Raw genomic sequence first — 17,500 nt, forward strand, 5'->3', positions numbered from 1 at the left:
TCTGTACCAAAAGAAAGCAAGTCCACAGAACATCAAGTTTAATTCCTAGTACCTAGAAATCATTCCAACACGACTATGTCGCTGCTTATCAACTCTAAATTGAAAATTAGAGCACTGACATCCATGAGCAAAGCGTGACCAAACCGTGAGGGAACACACAAAATGGCGCACCGCAGTAGCACGGGGTGCTGTCAAATCTCTTCTCTCAGAGGGAAAAAAAATCTCAAGGAAAAAAAAAACGTTCCCAAAGTAGCTCACTCGGGAAGAATGTTCTCCTTCTCTGGAGGTTCAACAATTCTCAAACAGCAGTCTGCAAACTCGACAAATAACGGCTCCTGCATGTACTTTTTCATAAGGGAGCTTTTATCTTCTGCTTGGTCGACTGTTAGCAGTAGCTGCCTGAGATGTGGATTCAGAAGCAAGCCTCTCAGTTCTTCCGATTCCCCTTTAAAAGAAAACAAAAAAGATAAACAGTACTAACCTCAAACAGTTACAAATGAGTTGTGACCACCCTTATTTTGCAAATAAACTTCCAGAGAGACGTGGTAAACAGCCAGGTATCTGACATTTAAGTCTTTAAGGCCTTGCAATGAAGCGCACGACTGCACTAAAGTGCAGCGCTCCACCAAGGATTCAGGGGAACTGTGAGTATCTCTGCTTGCGCTGGTGAAGGCCCACCGCCGCCTGCACACCCGCTTGACTTCTGACCCCTCGAGATTACCTAAAAGCTTGAGCTTCTGCAGCGGGACGCGGTCCCGCTCGTCATCTTCCGTCAGGATGTCCTCCACCGACCAGGGGCTGGCTGCGGGCGAGGAGAGCGGGGCTGCAGGGGGCCGGGGGCGACGCGCCCCGCCGGCCCGCCCCCCCACCTACCTGCGTGCTGCCCGGCGCGGCCCGGCCCGCCGGGGAAGGGCTGTCCGGCCGCCGCCCGCTCCCGCTCTTGCTCCCGCTTCGGCTCCGCCGCGCATCGCTCTGCGGGAGAGGACGGGGTCAGCAGCGGCGCGGCGCGGCCCGCCCGTCCCCGTCCCGCCGGTCACTCACCCTTGTGGGTCCTGCAGCACGGCACGGAGCAGCTGTGGGGCGAGAGCCGCCGTTAGCGGCGCCCGTGAGGGCGGGAGGCGGCCCCTCCGCGAGCCGCGCCGCTCCCCTCAGCCCTCACCGGGCGCGCAGGGCCCCGCCGCGCCGCCCCCACTCCCCGCCGCTGCCCCGTCCCCCGCCGCCCCCCGCCGCCCCCACCCCGTGCCCGCCGCCCGCTGCCGCCCTGCCCGGCCCGGCCCTCACTAGGCGGCGGGGCACCGCGGGCAACGGTACTTGGCCGCGCCGGCCGCTCCGCAGACGCCGCAGGGCCGCGGTGCCCGCATGGCGCCCGCCACTGCCCCGCTTCCGGTCGGCCGAGCGCCGAGCGCCTCCACCCAGGCTCGCTAGTCCACCGCCGAGCGCAGCGCGGCCCGCCCCACGGCCCGCCGTACTTTTTTTATGTATATATATTTTTTTATATATATTTATATATTTTCTATATTTACATTTATTTTTATATATATTTTATATATTTTATGTATAGTTTATAATTTTTATATATAGTTTCTATTTTTTATAGATACTTTTAAATATATATATTTTTTCTCTCTCTCTCTCCCCTCCTGAGGGGTTTCTGGCCAGGTTCCAGCTCCCCCCTCGCTTTTTGGAAGGCCACCGCCACAGACAGCGGTGCATTAAATGCGCTGGTCGTTAACATAACCGCCTTGCCGATGTCGATACGGAGACGACTAGAAGTCGTATCGTACGAGAAACCTCACGTAATAAAACCACCCCCAGGTTGATCTTTACCACCTGCCCCGTGGTAGGTTTTGGTTGAATCTCCTGTTACTAAGGTTAGGTTGAAATTCATTCAGTAGGAGACAAGGCGTTGAGTTTCTGGCCAAACACTTCTTGAGGCTGGCGGTGGTGGAGTTACCAGAAAACGCTTGCAGAACGGTAGCGTTCAGAAGAAAAAAACGGAGCCAGATTTCTCTTGCCTGAGTTACATTATCCATTTAAATAATTCATTTCAATGATGTATCACTTAGTGCCATCCATTTCCTTAAATGTCTGAATTCTAATTCAGACAAAAAGTCTCCCAGAGTTCTCCAGTGTAAAGTAGCACAGAAGAGGGGGTTTATAGCAATAAAACACAAAGTATCGTATTTGTTGATGTAATGGCACTTGCCCATTTCCTACATTAGCAGGTGAACCCATTTCTTACACAAAACACGCTCTTTCCTCATACCCGCTCAGGAACAGACTAATGGGATTTTGTTCTTGGTTCGCTCAAGCCTTTTGAAATGCTGAAACAAGGACAATGAAGCAAACAAGCTGGAAAGAAATCCCTGAAAACCCCAACCTGTACTGGAAGGGCTGATTTTGGTTGGGCTGTACGTGCGTTTCATGAATGTGAGAACATTATCACAGCATGGATTATCGCATCGATGTAGTACCATTGAACAGTATTTGAGCATACTTTAAAAACAGAAAGATGAGCTAACATCACCGGGATCTATTCGATCAAGGCCTCTAGATTGGTAACTGTGCAAGAGAGAAGAAATTTAAGCATTGAGATGTTTGCAGCCAGTATCCCTGTATAACTAAGAATAAACATTCATCTCTACTAGGATCGCACAGATTAACTAGTCAGCAGCCAATTTTTTTTTTTTTTTTGAGAGGAAGGGGGTAAGACATTTGCCTTTCACAAAATACTTGGTCTTGACATTTTTGTTTTGTTTTGTTTTGTACAGGCAACTTGACTGCAGTTCTGATACTGAAGAATTCAAGCGAGGGTTTTCTCCTAGAAAAGTGCAATTTTCAAAAGTCACAGACTCAAGTGTGCCTCTATTTATAAGCAGAAACATGAAAAGTGTAGTCACAAATGTCTCACGGAAACATGTAATCCAACTACATACTGCAGTTAAAATTACAACGGCAAAACAGTGCTGAGTGCCCCTATTAATAAAGAGATTCATCAGGTATTCAAAGATACAATTTGACTGACAGTAAATGAGAAAGTAAAATTACATTTCCCCCACACTACTGAAAATTTTCTAGCCATTTAACTGTCTTCAAAAACACAAAAGCAATACAAAAAGGATGTGGATCTCCCAGCAGCAAAGCGAGTGCAACAGAAGCCTATTTCCAAACGCAAAGTCAACACGGCTAATGGGGTTATTTTTATCCACGAGCAAAACACCTCTCCTGTTTCCATTTAGAGGCTGAACAAACCAGGCACACGCACCCGACTGCTTCACGAAGGAAAGCTGCACACCACCGCACCGCTGCACCCGATTCGCTCACTACCCAAGGCTATGGAAGCTGCTGAGAGAAGCCACAAAGCTCCAGCCCCGCTTCTGCGGCTGCCCGCACTGGTTTCCGCACCCCGCGGTGGTTTCCGTGCCCCGGAGCTGTACTCGCTGGGTGTTGAACCGCCCTGGGTGCCAGGAGCGGGCAGGAACCCGGCTTCATTTCAGATTTCTCTCTGACTACGTTGACTAGGTCAGGCAAGGCAGCAGTCCTGGACCGAGGGCAGTCCCGGACCGAGGGCAGTCCCAGCTAGACGTTCTCAATGGTGCAGGCTCGCACACGGTTGGCGGAGAGGCATTTCAGAGCCTTGAGTTTAGCCCCCAGAGTTTTGATTTTCAGGGTATATATTATGGGGTTTCCCAAACAGTTCATGGTTATCAGCATAGCCGTGCAGTTTCGAAAGATGTAGACGCCTGGGTAGAGGTCAATGGGGCACTGATGGTTCGTTGCATCGAATATGACTCCTGCAAAAAACGGAGCGTAGGAGATCAGCGCCAGGAGCCAAATAAAAATACTGGTTCTGGCAACCTGGATTTCAGCTGATTTGTAGGTGCCAGTAGCTTGTCCACATGCTTTCATTCTCAGCTTTCTTCTCCTCAAGATGATAATGATTCTAAGGTAAGTGAACAGAGGTATAATAAAAGCCACCACAACATTGGGAATGGCGATGAAGATGAGGTAGTCGACGCAAAACGGACTGTAGAGGACAGAGAGATTTTCCTCTATATGCAAGCAGTTCCACCCCATCAATGGCAGGCTGCCCAGAAAGAAAGCAAGGGCCCAGTTAATTAAAACTGCAGCTATGGAATGGTTTCTAGCAAGCCTGAATCTTGTCCTCATGCTTTCAGCCACAGCCAGATAGCGTTCAACTCCAATGCTTACCAAGTTATAGATGGTGGATAAAATAGACATAGTATATAAGGCATAAGGTGCAAGCATATCCTTGGATCCAAAGATTGTAATGTCAGGATTGGTGATGAAGAGCATTGAAATCCAAAAGCCAGAAAAGCTGGTGAAGAGATCAGAAAAGGCCAAATTGCAGAAGAGTATAGAGATAGGCTTGTGCAGATCCTTTGTCGCCATTCTGGTGAAGATGACTGTGCAGTTGAAGATCACGGATGCTATGTTAATGGTCAGCTGAGGGATGCCCAGTGCAAGTACTAAATAATGACTCCAAATTTTAGTGTGGTTAGCAGAGCAGTTTGGGTATCCATTCATGGTGGAAAAATCCTACTTTCAACCGTTAATGAGGTCTGCTTTACTCATCCCATATTCCGCAAGAGACCATACTACATGAGCGTTACTGCCGCCTTGTTCTCCAGGCGAAGAATGAATCCTGACACACAGCTTCTATTGCCACATCATCATCATGACAGTGGATTAAACTTTAACCACTCGCGTTTTTAAATATTTGGGTTACCAACTCGGAACATAGCTGATTACCTTTAAGTTGCTAGGATAGCCGAAAGTGGAAAACATATTTACTATACTATACAGATGATTTGCTTAAAGCAACCTTTATCAAGAGCAGAATCTGGCTAGTTCTTGTGAAGATGAATGATAACATCAGTGGTTTAAAAGTCTTCTAAAATGGAATGAATGCGAATTCAGCTTTAATTCACAAATAAATTAGATGGATAAAGGATTAGAGAGTCAGAAAATGGCGAGCAGGAATTTTTTGGTTTTGGAGGGGGGAGTATGTGACCGATGGGACTCAAAGAAGAACATCACTATTGTGTCACTAACCTGGACCCCAGGTCAGTGAGGATGTTAGTCCTAATTTCAGATGTAAGTCCTAATTTCAGATCAACTCTAGTGACATCACAAAACTTCTAAAGCACTCAAGACTGAGCAAGACACAACACAACCTAGTTGTTCACTGTCTCTTGCTTACAATTACAAATTGATGCAGCCAACGGTGGCTGTTTTTCTAAGCACGGCTGGGTCACATCTACAGAACGAACCCCAAACTTGTAAGCAAAACTGTACAATGAACTGCAGCACTTCAAAGGGCATCCAGAAAGGTAAGAATCTTTGTCTCCACAGATGCTCTTGTGCTTGGGCCCACAGAAGTATCTCCATATGAAGTACTGCAGTACTCAGAAGTTGTCAGAATACACCTGAAATTCATAGAATCATGGAATGCTTTGGGTTGGAAGGGACCTTTAGAGATCATCCAGCCCAACCCCCCTGCAGTGAGCAGGGACAGCTTTAACCAGATCCGGTTGCTCAGAGCCCCGTCCAACCTGACCTTGAACGTTTCTAGGGATGGGGCCTCCACTGCCTCTCTGGGCAACCTGTGCCAGTGCTTCACCACCTGCATTGTAAAAAATTTCTTCCTTATATCCAGTCTAAATCTATTCTTCTTTAGTTTAAAACCATTACTCCTTGTCCTGTCACAACAGGCCTTGCTAAAAAGATTGCCCCCATCTTTCCTGTAGGCCCCCTTTCAGCACTGGAAGGCCGCAATAAGGTCTCCTCGCAGCCTTATCTTCTCCAGGCTGAACAACCCCAACTCCCCCAGCCTGGCCTCGGAGCAGAGGGGCTCCAGCCCTCGGATCATTTTTGTGGCCTCCTCTGGACCCGCTCCAACAGCTCCATGTCCTTCTTGTGCTGGAGCTGTTGGGCCTTTCTTTCTCTTGTGTAAATCAGAGGTACTGATGCTTTACAAGCTAAAAAAAAAAGAGATGCATTTAATGAGTTGTTGAATTAACTTAATCTTCAAACAAGGAAATGCAGGAGAATGGCTTAACCCTTTAGTAGATTGGAGACTTAAGATGCCTAAGCAGTTCTGAAAATGCCATTTTTTCCACCTTAATTCTTGGAGAGAATGTAGCTGGAAAATGACAGACATCTATACTCACACCTTTGTTACGGGATATTTTGTGTTTGCTTATTTGAAGTTAATGTGTAACTCGTACATTAATAAAACAACATAATATTATATCTTTTCTTTCTCTGTCTTTTTAAAGGTAAATGATTTTTGAGAACTAGATTTAAAATACTTGAGACTTGGGGAAAAAAAAGCTGTTTGGACAGACATTCAGTGCTAGCAGGCAGCAGAGGGCACTGCTGGAACAAACAATACAGTGGGGAATATGGGGATTTTAAGCAGCGGAGCAGTTTAGGTGAGCAGTACATCAATATGAACAGCACCATGGATATTTTTTCTATGCAGAAGTGGCTGCTTTTGTTTGCTAATGCAGTGTGGGTCGCCTCTGTGTCACCCCACGTTTTATTCAAAATGCTCACGTACAGAGAAATCTCCAACGTGCTCTGGCTGCAACCTGGCATCTATCTGCAACTGAGCAGCTTTCCTTTAGCAAAATTATCCAGGTAAAGCCATGTTTCTTACAAAGGTATTCCAATTTAATTTATAATTTACCGTTATCCTAACAAAGGATTAATTTGCATTAGTAACAAAATACTTGCAAAGTTGTTCCAATTTAATTTATTTTTTACTGTAATTTGCATGAGTAACAATTTTATACCATGATATTGCAAAGCAGCTCAGTTAAGTTGATGGGTTTTCCACATTCAGTGCTGACATCTGATCATTATAGCAGCAATTCCAGCTCTAGAAATGTAAATCTGTGAACTATACGATAGCTCTGCCAGAATTTACAACGTAAGAAATTTGTGCTAAAATGTTGAGCTTAACAAGGAAAATTCTGTAGCTTCTTTTTTCTATTAAAGTTGAAGGGTATGGAGGTATACTCAGGTTAGCGTGCAATTTGTAGTGCACAATTATTACAGACCAGAAATACTTTATGCAAATAAGTAATAGGTATTGCAGATGGTCACAAGGAAGTGCAAAGACTGATTATACAGAAATAAGGGCTGAGAACTGATTAATCAAGTCTGCTGGTGTATTAATACCCTATAAAATATTCTTCTCAAAGCATCGCAGATAAACCATTCTTTGTGCGTTCTATAATCTACCTCGTACAGACTTGTCAACCACACCTTTGGTGTGAGGTTGCTGCTGAGCAAGGGCTCTACTGTTTCTGTCACCCTGTCTGTCAGTGCCAGCACCACAAGTCAGCAAGTCCTTTTAATAAGAGCGAGTATGTCAGCAGGTAACGTACAGCACAGGGGAACATCCGTCAGGAATGGCAGAGGACACCAGGCCAAGCCACGTGCGCTCCTGCTCCCTTCTGATTGTGTTTTCCATAGCCTGTGAACTGAGGGAAGGGCTGAGGGCTGCAGTGAACAGCAGGCTATCCACAAAGTAAAACATCTTTAAAAATATCCTAGTTGCTAAGAAGAGTATATACGTGAACCTGGACTCCAAAGTGCCCTAGATATTCCTGAAAATGCTACTTGAAATTTCTCTAATTTGAAAATCTGGCGGTCCAGCATGAAACACCAAACCATATGAGATCAGAATGAAATTAAAAATAATATCAAGTAGTATAAATAGCTCTTCACAAAAGCTTTGTAAGCTTATTTACCTAATATGATTGCATAAAAAATAGCATAATGTTGCTAGATTAAAGAAGACAATATTATTGTGGAAACTGCTTTCTTAGTGGGCTTCAATATACAGAAAAACCCAGATTTGTATATTCCAACCCTCTGTAATAAAGTTGGAGCTCTCAAAACCGGATGAAAAGTAGTTTGAATTGAAAGCATTGTGTGAGACAGAGGGCTACTACATAGCCAAATCTCTACATATAACAACCTCGATTCGAGGGGATTCTTATACTGCCATATTCTGGGAACTTTGCAATCTTGCTTGTACTTATGCTCACAACAGAGCTACAAGGAAAGAGCATTATCTACATTTTACAAGTGGAAAAAGAACAATCACATTGTTTGCTTAAGATCACTCAGAAGTCCATTACAGAGGGAACTGGATCTAATCTCCTATATCTCAGGGTAACATTTTAAACACTGGCTGTACCATGCTGTTGGCAAGCCTTCGATTTATATTTATCTAGATTTCACCTTCTACAACACTTTTTAGTTCTATAGTTGTTTTTATATTTCTTTATCTGAATGTCCAGATTGCTATTGTTTGATATTTGTCAGGCATAAGAAATGGCATTATTTTGTATAGAATCTCAAATTTCAATAATAATTATCTGACGATTATGCCTATGGAGAAGACAATAATCACTGAACATGTTGAAGAAACTGAGAAAGAAACATGAGAAGCTTCGGGCTGAATTTTTAATGACCATTCATTTCAAGTGGCTGTTGTGGAAAATCTAACTTCACGCGACTGAGCTTGCAGTTTCAGAAATGCCCATAACCTGCAGCGCTCAGACTTCAACAGGAATCACAAGTGCTCAGCAGCTCTCACAATAACAGGCCCCAGCTGTGGCATGCCAAAGTTGATTTCAAAACAGGAAATTAAGTTCAGGAGCTGAGAGTCTTACTTCTGTGCAGTAACCCTTGGACAACATACACTTTTACCTCAGCGTGACGCAACAGCAGTTCTCTATGTCCTATATGTTGATAACACACGAAGAAGCTTGAGTTATGCCTGAAACTATGGGAGGAAAAGCTACATCCATGTAATGAAAATAAGAACTCCATAGCACAATTAAGCTACAGATGACTTGGTGTTACTTTCAAAGACGCATACACGCATATATACTATACACATGAGAAAAACAAGGCACTGAAAGGATAAGGGATTTTACTGTTCTGGTTTCTCTCCTGTCATGTTCTCCCTGAACTCACATCCAATTCCTGCTCCCATTCTTGAAACACCAGACCTTGTTTGTTGTGAAATGCAACGGTTCAGCTTTCTCCTCGCTTGCCCCTGCACTCCAACTACACGCTTTACCAAGCTGCCGACAGCACACAACCTGAGCCAAAAAATGGCAAGTGACATGCAGCTTGGCTAAGTATTGAGGAAGAGCAGTTCCTGCTTGCCATGACCTTCAGCAAAGCCTTGAGACAACAATATCCACCTGCTCCATCTTTCAATGGGCATCATGAAGCCTGCAAATAAGAAACAGTCAGGAAAGGAGCCAATTTATCCAATTTATGTTTTAATTTATGCAGATTAAAGTCTTCCTCTTTGGAGAGGAAGACACAAATGGAACGTATGATCTCCTTCCAAGACTTTTCTGAGATGTTTTCAAAACAGAGAGCTCTCCGCTCCTCCTCCACCCACTCTCTTTGAGGAATTTTTGCCTCACAGGTTTTGAGCTATCCGACGTCCCAGCTACGCTTTCATGGCCCTCACCAGGAACTTAAAGCGAAGACAGTCATCCGGCTTGAATGGCTCTGACTGCTGTTTAGCATTATGTTAGCTACAAGCCACAAAATAACGGCAAGGACAGCTTGTTGCAAGAATACCCCCCCCCCAAACCAGGCCCTCTCCCCGCCTATGCAGAGCCTGAACGTTTCTCTGAGTTGCCAGAAATGTTATTTTCACCTTTGAGGAACTTGTATTATGCTGTCTAAAGGGAGACAAACATTGATAAATACCTGAAACCAAGGCTGTATGGTAAATGAAACCTTCCACTGATAGTTTATATGTGAAGAAGCCAGAATGCATCTTATCCTTTTAGACATGAAACGGTCCACGTAAAAGGCATCTTCCTTCTAAACTAAACAACTACAGAGGCACAATGAGGACTCTCGTTACAAGAAAGCAGTGGTCAGGAATGCGTGTGCTTCAAAACCAGGCAAAGCACCTAGACAGTTTGTAATCACACAGAGCTAAATACACAGCTCAGAGTCACAAATTCTTCAGAATGCTAGGAAATGTTGAGTTGCACACCGATAGTGTTTCATCACTCACCAGATGAAGACTATTAGAATAGACCTAAAGAACAGTGCTTTACATAAATACTGGGAAAAGGAGAGAAGTTCAGCTTTACTAACGATGCCATCACATAATAGAGGGTCTAATCCTCAGGCCCAACCTAAAATAGATAGTAAGAGCTGAGCAGAAGGCCAAATAAAGAGCCATTGCAAATGCTTCTAACTATTCTGTGGAAATGACCTTGTATTAGAACAAGGTTCCCAACAGAGCAGACTCAGGGAGAATAATCACAGCCAGCCCGCATTTTCATGTGAAAGGTGAAGACTTAAGGTTTCTGATACACCAACAGCTATGAAATTCCAGATTTCCTGTTCAGTGGTGAGTGACCTCTAATGAAGAAAATTACAACACACAACTAAATGTGTTCTCTAGTGCGTTCTCTCACTCTGAAGGGTAGGTTTCCCAATCACTAATCATGAAATTAATCTGTGTTTTAAGTCTCTTGGGAGTGCTTCCCTCTCCCACTGCAGGGCCAATTCCTCCCAGGCCAGCTCATCTACAAATAGGATTTGGACTCAAGTCAGCCTCACCCTCACAAGCCTTAGATCTTCCTTCTAAGAGCAACAACTCAGCCTCCCAGCACAAAGAGCTGTGTCACCGCCTTGGCTTTGACTGGGACTCTTCTGCATTTGTACCATGGAGTCAGACCCAGCCTGCTCTCATGCCCTCCTGCCTGCGCTGCTGGGACACGGGAGGTCTGCAGCCATTCAGCTGGACGGTTTTAGGAGCAGCTCTGGACTTCCTCCCTTCAGCACATGGTAGGATCATTTGGCTCAGACGCATGCAAGCTTCATTAGCTGTCACGTCAGCCCCTCCGAAATTCCTGTGAAGTCCTTTTGCTAGCAGCAGGCTAACGCCGGGTCTTACGCATTTCAGAAACCAGGCGGGGGGAACATCTCCAAAATCTTTGCTGCTGTGGCTCTCAAGGCCACAAACTGAGTGCAGTTTTCACTGGTTTTGATATTCCCTCCTGTTCTTACCTATCCTGTTTGTATATGTATAGATACCTATCCTATGGACACAACTACAATCATTGCGCCAGAAAACACTAGCCTTGAGTTCGGTGATCTGCAACAGAATCCTTGCATAACTTTGTCTCTTAGCTTCTCTGACCGAGATCCTCCTATTTAGGTTCAATGTCTGAAGGCCTTTATGTAAAACCCACCTACAGTGCAATTCCTATAAAAAGTATTCCTAGGTGCAAAGATGACACTGAGAACTGATAACCAAGCACCTGTCAGGTAAGTTTCTTTAGACAAAAAAATGGAGATCACATGATGTCTGCCCTGCTTTTTTAGATTACAGACTTTATAAGGAAAGGGAATGTCTTCCCCTGCATCTGCCTTCGCTTTCTAGGACAAATAAAGACTTAGTTAACATGGCTGCAGTGCAATTTATTACTACTTTAATAATGACACTCTGCATGGTTGACAAAAGAAAACAAACAAACGAACAAACAAACCTGTCCTGGTTTCAGCTGGAACAGAGTTAATTTTCTTCCTAGTAGCTGGCACAGTGCTGTGTTTTGGATTTAGCATGAGAATAGTGGTGATAACACACTGATGGTTTACTTGTTGCTAAGTAGTGCTGACATCAGTCAAGGACTTTGCAGCTTCCCATGCTCTGCCAGGGGCACAAGAAGCTGGGAGGGGGCACAGCCAGGCCAGTTGACCCAAACTGCCCAAAAAATTCCATACCATACAGCGTTACGCTCGGTACAGAAACTGGGGAGAGTTGGCCGGGGGGCTGCAATCACTGCTCAGGGATGGGCTGGGCATCGGTTGGTGGGTGGTGAGCAACTGCTTTGTGCATCACTTGCTTTGTATATTATTATTACTATTATTATTATATTATTATATTGTTATTATTACTACTACTATTTTACTTTATTTTATTTAAATTATTAAACTGCCCTTATCTCAACCCAGGAGTGTTTCTCACTCTTACTCCTCCAATTCTCTCCCCTGTCCCAGTGGGGCAGGGGAGTGAGTGAGCAGCTGCGTGGTGCTGAGCTGCTGGCTAGGGTTAAACCGTGACAAAACCCAAACCCAAGAATCCTGACTTTCAAGATCAAACTTTCTAACCCTCAGATTTTTCAGTCTTAAACAGGGGGTTTCTAGCAGGCTCTTAGCTTTCAGAGAACTAAACACAAATAGAGAGGAAAAAAACCCAAAGGGCTTTGGTTCAGCTCCCCCACTGAAGACTGCCCCCAGAAAAGAAGAGAAATGCCCAAGAATAAAATGTCTTGTAGATGCCCTTGAAGGCTGACACCACCTGACACCGCTACGTTCACGCCCCCGTTTCTCCCTACGTGCTCAGCATGCACCTTGCTTAGATAGCTCCACCGAGACTGCCAAACTAGGAAGTTAAATAATGCAACAAATTCCCTTATTGTTCTTGTCACTGCAGTAACTATTTATCTTAGCACCATGTGCTAGGCAAATCATCATCTGTTCATGCTTTAATCTACCTAATCCTGGATGGAAAAACACTACCCAGCAAATCTTCATTGTTGGAATGTTATTTATAGCCATCCTTTTTATGAATAAAAGACCCACTCATAAGTCAGCTGTCAGATTTCCCATTGTTATTACAGATCCTGATCCTGTGCGACCCTACTACGAACAGCGGAACGGCCATACTCTTCACCTGGGAGCCTGCAGCTGTTGGTAAAGGCAAGAAGCACTTTCTTGGCTGCTTTTTTTTGTTTAATTCAGACCTTGCTGGATGACTAGGCTTGCTCAGTGCGGCCAGTATAACGCCACTGCACTCTGTCCACCCCTTCATGGAGGAGCACTGGGTCAAGCATCCTGCTCTTCTTCTTGTACCCAGCCCAGCACGTGGGTTGCATCCCCCTTTGGGGAAGGGGGAGCAGAAATTGCGCTCCCTCTTCTGTTTTCCTCAGCTGTATCAAAATCCAGCCCCAAATGGAAAGATGAAAATGTGTCTCTAATAGAGACTATAGAGCAAAAAGTAGTAGTGCCGCTTTTCTCTACACACCTCTGTTTGTTGAACATAAAGCCTGAATTGCCACTAAATCAGACACAGGGAATTAAAGCATTCAGATAGGAAAGCAAAGGGGACAGGAAAAAAAAAATCTGCATATATTATACTATAGCACCGGAAGCAGGAAAGTTAAGAAAAAGTATTATTAAAAAAAAAAAAAGGACACCCCCCCCCCCAAACAAACAAACAAACAAAAGGTGTGCTCTCAGTTAATTCACTAAGTGCTAAAGTAAGGTGTTGGTATGCTACCTAATAAACATTTCCTGTTACTGCACGCAGAAGTCCTGCTTGCCAGCCTCACAAATCTACTCCAACCCGGAGTAGCTGTTTGGAGGGTTACAGGGTAGGGATGGGGGTGTGTGAAGGAGATAAGATTTGTTTGTTTCATTGGGGTTTTTTGAAACAAAACACTAACCTTAATGCACACAGTCACAGTTAGTCAAATGTCATATGGGCTGTCAGCAAAAAAAGCTACCAGTAAATAAAAATGTAGCATTTTAGTAATAGGTTACTAAACGTGCATAGGTTGCAAAGTATCAGTTATTCACTACAGGCTACTTGCTTAGTGCTAGAAAGCCTTATTCCTTTTGCTGTGCATTTTGCAGAAGTGAATAAATTTAGGCAAATCAGGAGAAATTACAAAGGGGAGGAGTTCACCTTCCTGGCTATGGCTTTCAGGTCTGTCCAGGACTACTTACTCCAGTATAAAACTGAGAGCAGAAATATGATCACATACTAAGACGTCTAATCAATTCTGGTTTCAACACTGAGCCTATTTAAAATAGATAATGGAATTGCTGTTCCTTGTTCTGTTCTCTCTGCACATTCTCAAGACAGAGGCAGTAGGTAAGTCCTTGCCTGCTCTTTCTAACCCCATGTACCAAGGTTACTTTTATTAATGATTGTTTCTGAGTACCAGCACATATGGTAGAGACTTTCTAATCCTTCTATATGACAAATGGAGAACATTTTATTTATTTCTCTGCCTTTTATTATTTGTAGTAAAGTATCAAGTATAGACTTTTCTCATGAATGAATGAGTGGGGTTGTGGGGTTGGGTTTTTTTTTCACCTTTAGAGATTCTAGTTGCCTTCCTCCTCCAAGAAAAATCAATGAGGTTTGACTTGATCTCTATAGTTAATTATATATGTAAATTTTTAAAAATTAAACCATAATTTCTTTATCTGGAAACTTCTTAATACTTCAAATAGCTTGGTTTATTTTTCTACTCATATTGCTTTGCCATTTATGCTATAAGAGGAATTTCTTATGGTTGCCCACTGAGAAAGAAAGAACAATATGTCTTTGCTGCATTAGCCCAGCAGCTCCATCTATTTTTGCACTCTGTGCACTATGTACATAAGTACACTATGCACTTACGATGACTGGATTAAATAGCGATCTATAATTAGTATTGAAAAATGCAGAAGGTATTTTTATGCTGCTATTAGATCAGCAATGCTATAACATTGAATAAATCACCTCTCCTATGTAAATGTCAGCACAGAGCCTCAAAATTAAAGATAAACACTGCAGTTCTTAATAGTAATGAAGGGTCTATTGTTTGCACTAAAATAGACTAGACTGCATTAAGGAAAAAATCTGAGATACAGTATTATCAGAGGTATCAGAGGGAAGCACTGCACCAAGAGCCTATTAAAGGGACGAGGTTTTAAAGCAGATCAAGATTCAGTTGGCAGACTTAAAGTAACAGAGGTCTGAGGTGCTCAGAAAGTGCCTTAAGGAGCACAGCCTGAGCACTGGGGAAATGGGGGGGGTTCCCCCATTTTATTTCTCTGTTCTTAATTCATTCTCCATATTCATGACTCAGTAGCTTGCCTTTTCCAGGTATTTACCTGACAGGTCAAATACCATCCCTCTTCTTTAGTCTGTATTTTGTAGGTATTTTGCCTCCGGAGGCTTCCCGCGTGTGGTACAGGTAAACAGAAACACAAAGAACCTTTGCTCTTCCAAAGTCTACAACTAGTGTTTGCTTGATATCGATTACTGACTGATTAACACTTTGCTAAATTTACTGCTCTATTAAGGGATTTATTACAGGATCTTGAAAGACTATTTAGAAAACCCTTCTGGGCTTTATTAGATTAGTGTTAGTAATTAGTGCTTTAGCAGACAGAAGTAAGATAGGCAATGCATATAATATTTTTTGTGCCTTTTTTTCCCAACCATGATTATTTCCACTTTCTTCCCTGATTGTAGAGGCAAACTACACGGTCATTAACACACAAGAAACCTGCTCTCCCCCCTACCTTCTTTTCCAAACCTTTTCCTGAGGTAGAAGCTTCACAGGATACATTATGCTAAGTTAAAGGCTAAACATTGCAAGAAACCTCAACATTTGAGAATCGGCCTAAATTATTTTTTGTTATATCTGGAAGGTATCTTTTTTAAAAAAATAAGGATTAAATTTCTATCTGACCACTGGTCAGAACTAGCTTGAGTGATATCCACTTATCAGCTCATTTAACATACCTCCATCAGGGCTATTTTTCTAACCTGGGCAGCCTCATAATTCACCGTACTTAAGTAGTCAATATGTCTGATTGCTAATCTTTCAAATGGCTTTCAGCCTTGACCTGCCTTAATATCATAGCACCTATGTTTTAAAATTATTACCAATAGTCCTTACAGGGCTTTGTAAAGAAGCAAGCTTCATTATCCCCATTCTACAAAAGGGAAACTGAGGCACATTGGTGCAGCCACCTGCCCAGAGATCAACCAGCACCAGGAAGAGAAACCACCTAGCTTGAATCTCTGTCCAGCACCTCATCCACTGACTTACATGGATCTCAGTTCGCATATTCCATTGACAGCTGCACTGGTGCACCTCAAATGGCTTGTTTGACACCTTTGAGAGCTCAGTGACCCTCTGCTACTGCTATTAGGCAGGAGAGGCAAAATGTTTGCAATGTTCCAACGGCATATTCCAAACTTTTTGAGAGAGAGGATTTATTAATGGTAGATTCAGCCTGGTGCCATCTGGAGAACAACAATTGTAGAAGACCATAATATACGTCCATCTAGAAGCCTTGTGGTGGGGTTACAGCAAGCTCCAAGTGTTACTGAAAAATAATTTTCTTTAAGAGGAATGGAATGAACCCCAGCATGCTTTAACCTTTTTTCTTTATCACAGACCAGGACTCAGCCATGACAAAACATTCTCCCACAGTCCATGCTCTAGTGCTCCAAAAGATTGATGCATGATAGAACATGATTCCTCTAATTTTTTATAGTTCTACTTACATACTTTTACCTCTCACAAACATAAAATTTACATAACCATGCTGCCACTGATGTTGTCAGCATTAATTCTTAGTCTGATGTTTCCTCAAGGCCCTTCAAATACAGAGTATACCTGATATCTCTGTAAGCAGCATAAAAAGAGATGCTTTAACTTCTTCCATTTCCAAATCTAATGGCATAGATTGCACACATACTTATATTTGTATTTCAAATCCATTTTAGAGTTGGCAAATTGGGATGCTGGTGCACTTAGATACACTCTGGGATGAAAGGTTGCATTTTCAGTTGTTTAAGAAAGAGTAATAACTGCAATATAAGACCTAGAACGCACAGAAAAGGCAGTAAGACATAGCTGCTTTAGGCAGTAACGCAGAGGTGCTTTAGGAAATATGGATAACCTGAATTTTCCTCTCTCCACCCACCTAATCCAACAAATGAGGCAATAGAACTGACAAGCTATCACTGACATTATCTCAAAGTACTTACCTCGACTGTCTCAGTGGAGACAGACTTTAGATCTCAAGTTATGGTCTTTTGCAGGATACATTGCTTAGGGCTTCCTTCTCTTTCTTCCTTGTAATCATTCAAACTGCCACAATAGATTTGAAGGCTTATCTGAGTCTGCCTGCTATCATCCATACATATCAGCGTATGCCGTCATTGTCAGAGTCACTGTGTGCAGGAAGAAACAAGAGCTCACATTTGTCAGGGTGCTGAGTGCGCACTGAGAGCAAGAGATACCCCCTGACCCGGCTCCGTGCTCTCCCCTCTCGATACAGCTGTGTAAACTGCACAAGCAGGCTTCAGGCACCAGAGAATTTTCTAGCTTTAACGCCTGTGCTGAACCCGTAGCAGCACCTAGTACTTAATACCTGTGAAACTCTGAAATTTTTTTTACTAATGAACTTTCCCATTGAACGTGGATCCTGCAATTAAATTTTAGCAAATGAACTCTGTCAGAGGGACCGTTACGGTGAGCAGAGGCTTAGCCGCTGTCATATTCACTGTCATATTTGGTGCTCCAACTGGAGGGGGTTTATGGCTGAGAGAAGAGTGGACACAGACTGCTTGACCAGCATATCTAAGGATGCAAATCCTGTAATCTCCGAGTAC

At 43.4% G+C, this 17,500-nt stretch overlaps 2 protein-coding genes across 2 annotated transcripts; both read right to left on the reverse strand.

Annotated features, from left to right (window-relative positions):
* Positions 1 to 16: 16 nt before the first annotated feature.
* Positions 17 to 1,361, reverse strand: ZNHIT3 (zinc finger HIT-type containing 3). The gene is made up of 5 exons (XM_075719689.1): positions 1,282 to 1,361; positions 1,042 to 1,073; positions 870 to 972; positions 722 to 798; positions 17 to 445 (listed from the first exon to the last, which is right to left on the reverse strand). The coding sequence occupies exons 1-5, from the start codon at positions 1,359 to 1,361 to the stop codon at positions 255 to 257; spliced, it is 483 nt and encodes a 160-aa protein (XP_075575804.1). The 3' UTR covers positions 17 to 254.
* Positions 1,362 to 3,579: 2,218 nt separating this feature from the next.
* On the reverse strand, positions 3,580 to 4,548 carry LOC104025951 (lysophosphatidic acid receptor 1). Its single transcript, XM_009481935.1, has one exon. The coding sequence runs from the start codon at positions 4,546 to 4,548 to the stop codon at positions 3,580 to 3,582; it is 969 nt and encodes a 322-aa protein (XP_009480210.1).
* Between the last annotated feature and the right edge of the window lie 12,952 nt (positions 4,549 to 17,500).

Source organism: Pelecanus crispus, chromosome 12 (assembly GCF_030463565.1).
Source record: "Pelecanus crispus isolate bPelCri1 chromosome 12, bPelCri1.pri, whole genome shotgun sequence".
NCBI lineage: Eukaryota > Metazoa > Chordata > Aves > Pelecaniformes > Pelecanidae > Pelecanus > Pelecanus crispus.

Bases quoted from the DNA above. Each gene is read 5' to 3' on its own strand.
- ZNHIT3 (XM_075719689.1), bottom strand. From the start codon at position 1,361: ATGCGGGCACCGCGGCCCTGCGGCGTCTGCGGAGCGGCCGGCGCGGCC. The intron at 1,074-1,281 runs GTGAGGGCCGGG...CTCGCCCCACAG, and splicing joins CCGCGGTGCCCCGCCGCCTA to CTGCTCCGTGCCGTGCTGCA. The intron at 446-721 runs GTAATCTCGAGG...TTTCTTTTAAAG, and splicing joins GCAGAAGCTCAAGCTTTTAG to GGGAATCGGAAGAACTGAGA.
- LOC104025951 (XM_009481935.1), bottom strand. From the start codon at position 4,548: ATGAATGGATACCCAAACTGCTCTGCTAACCACACTAAAATTTGGAGT.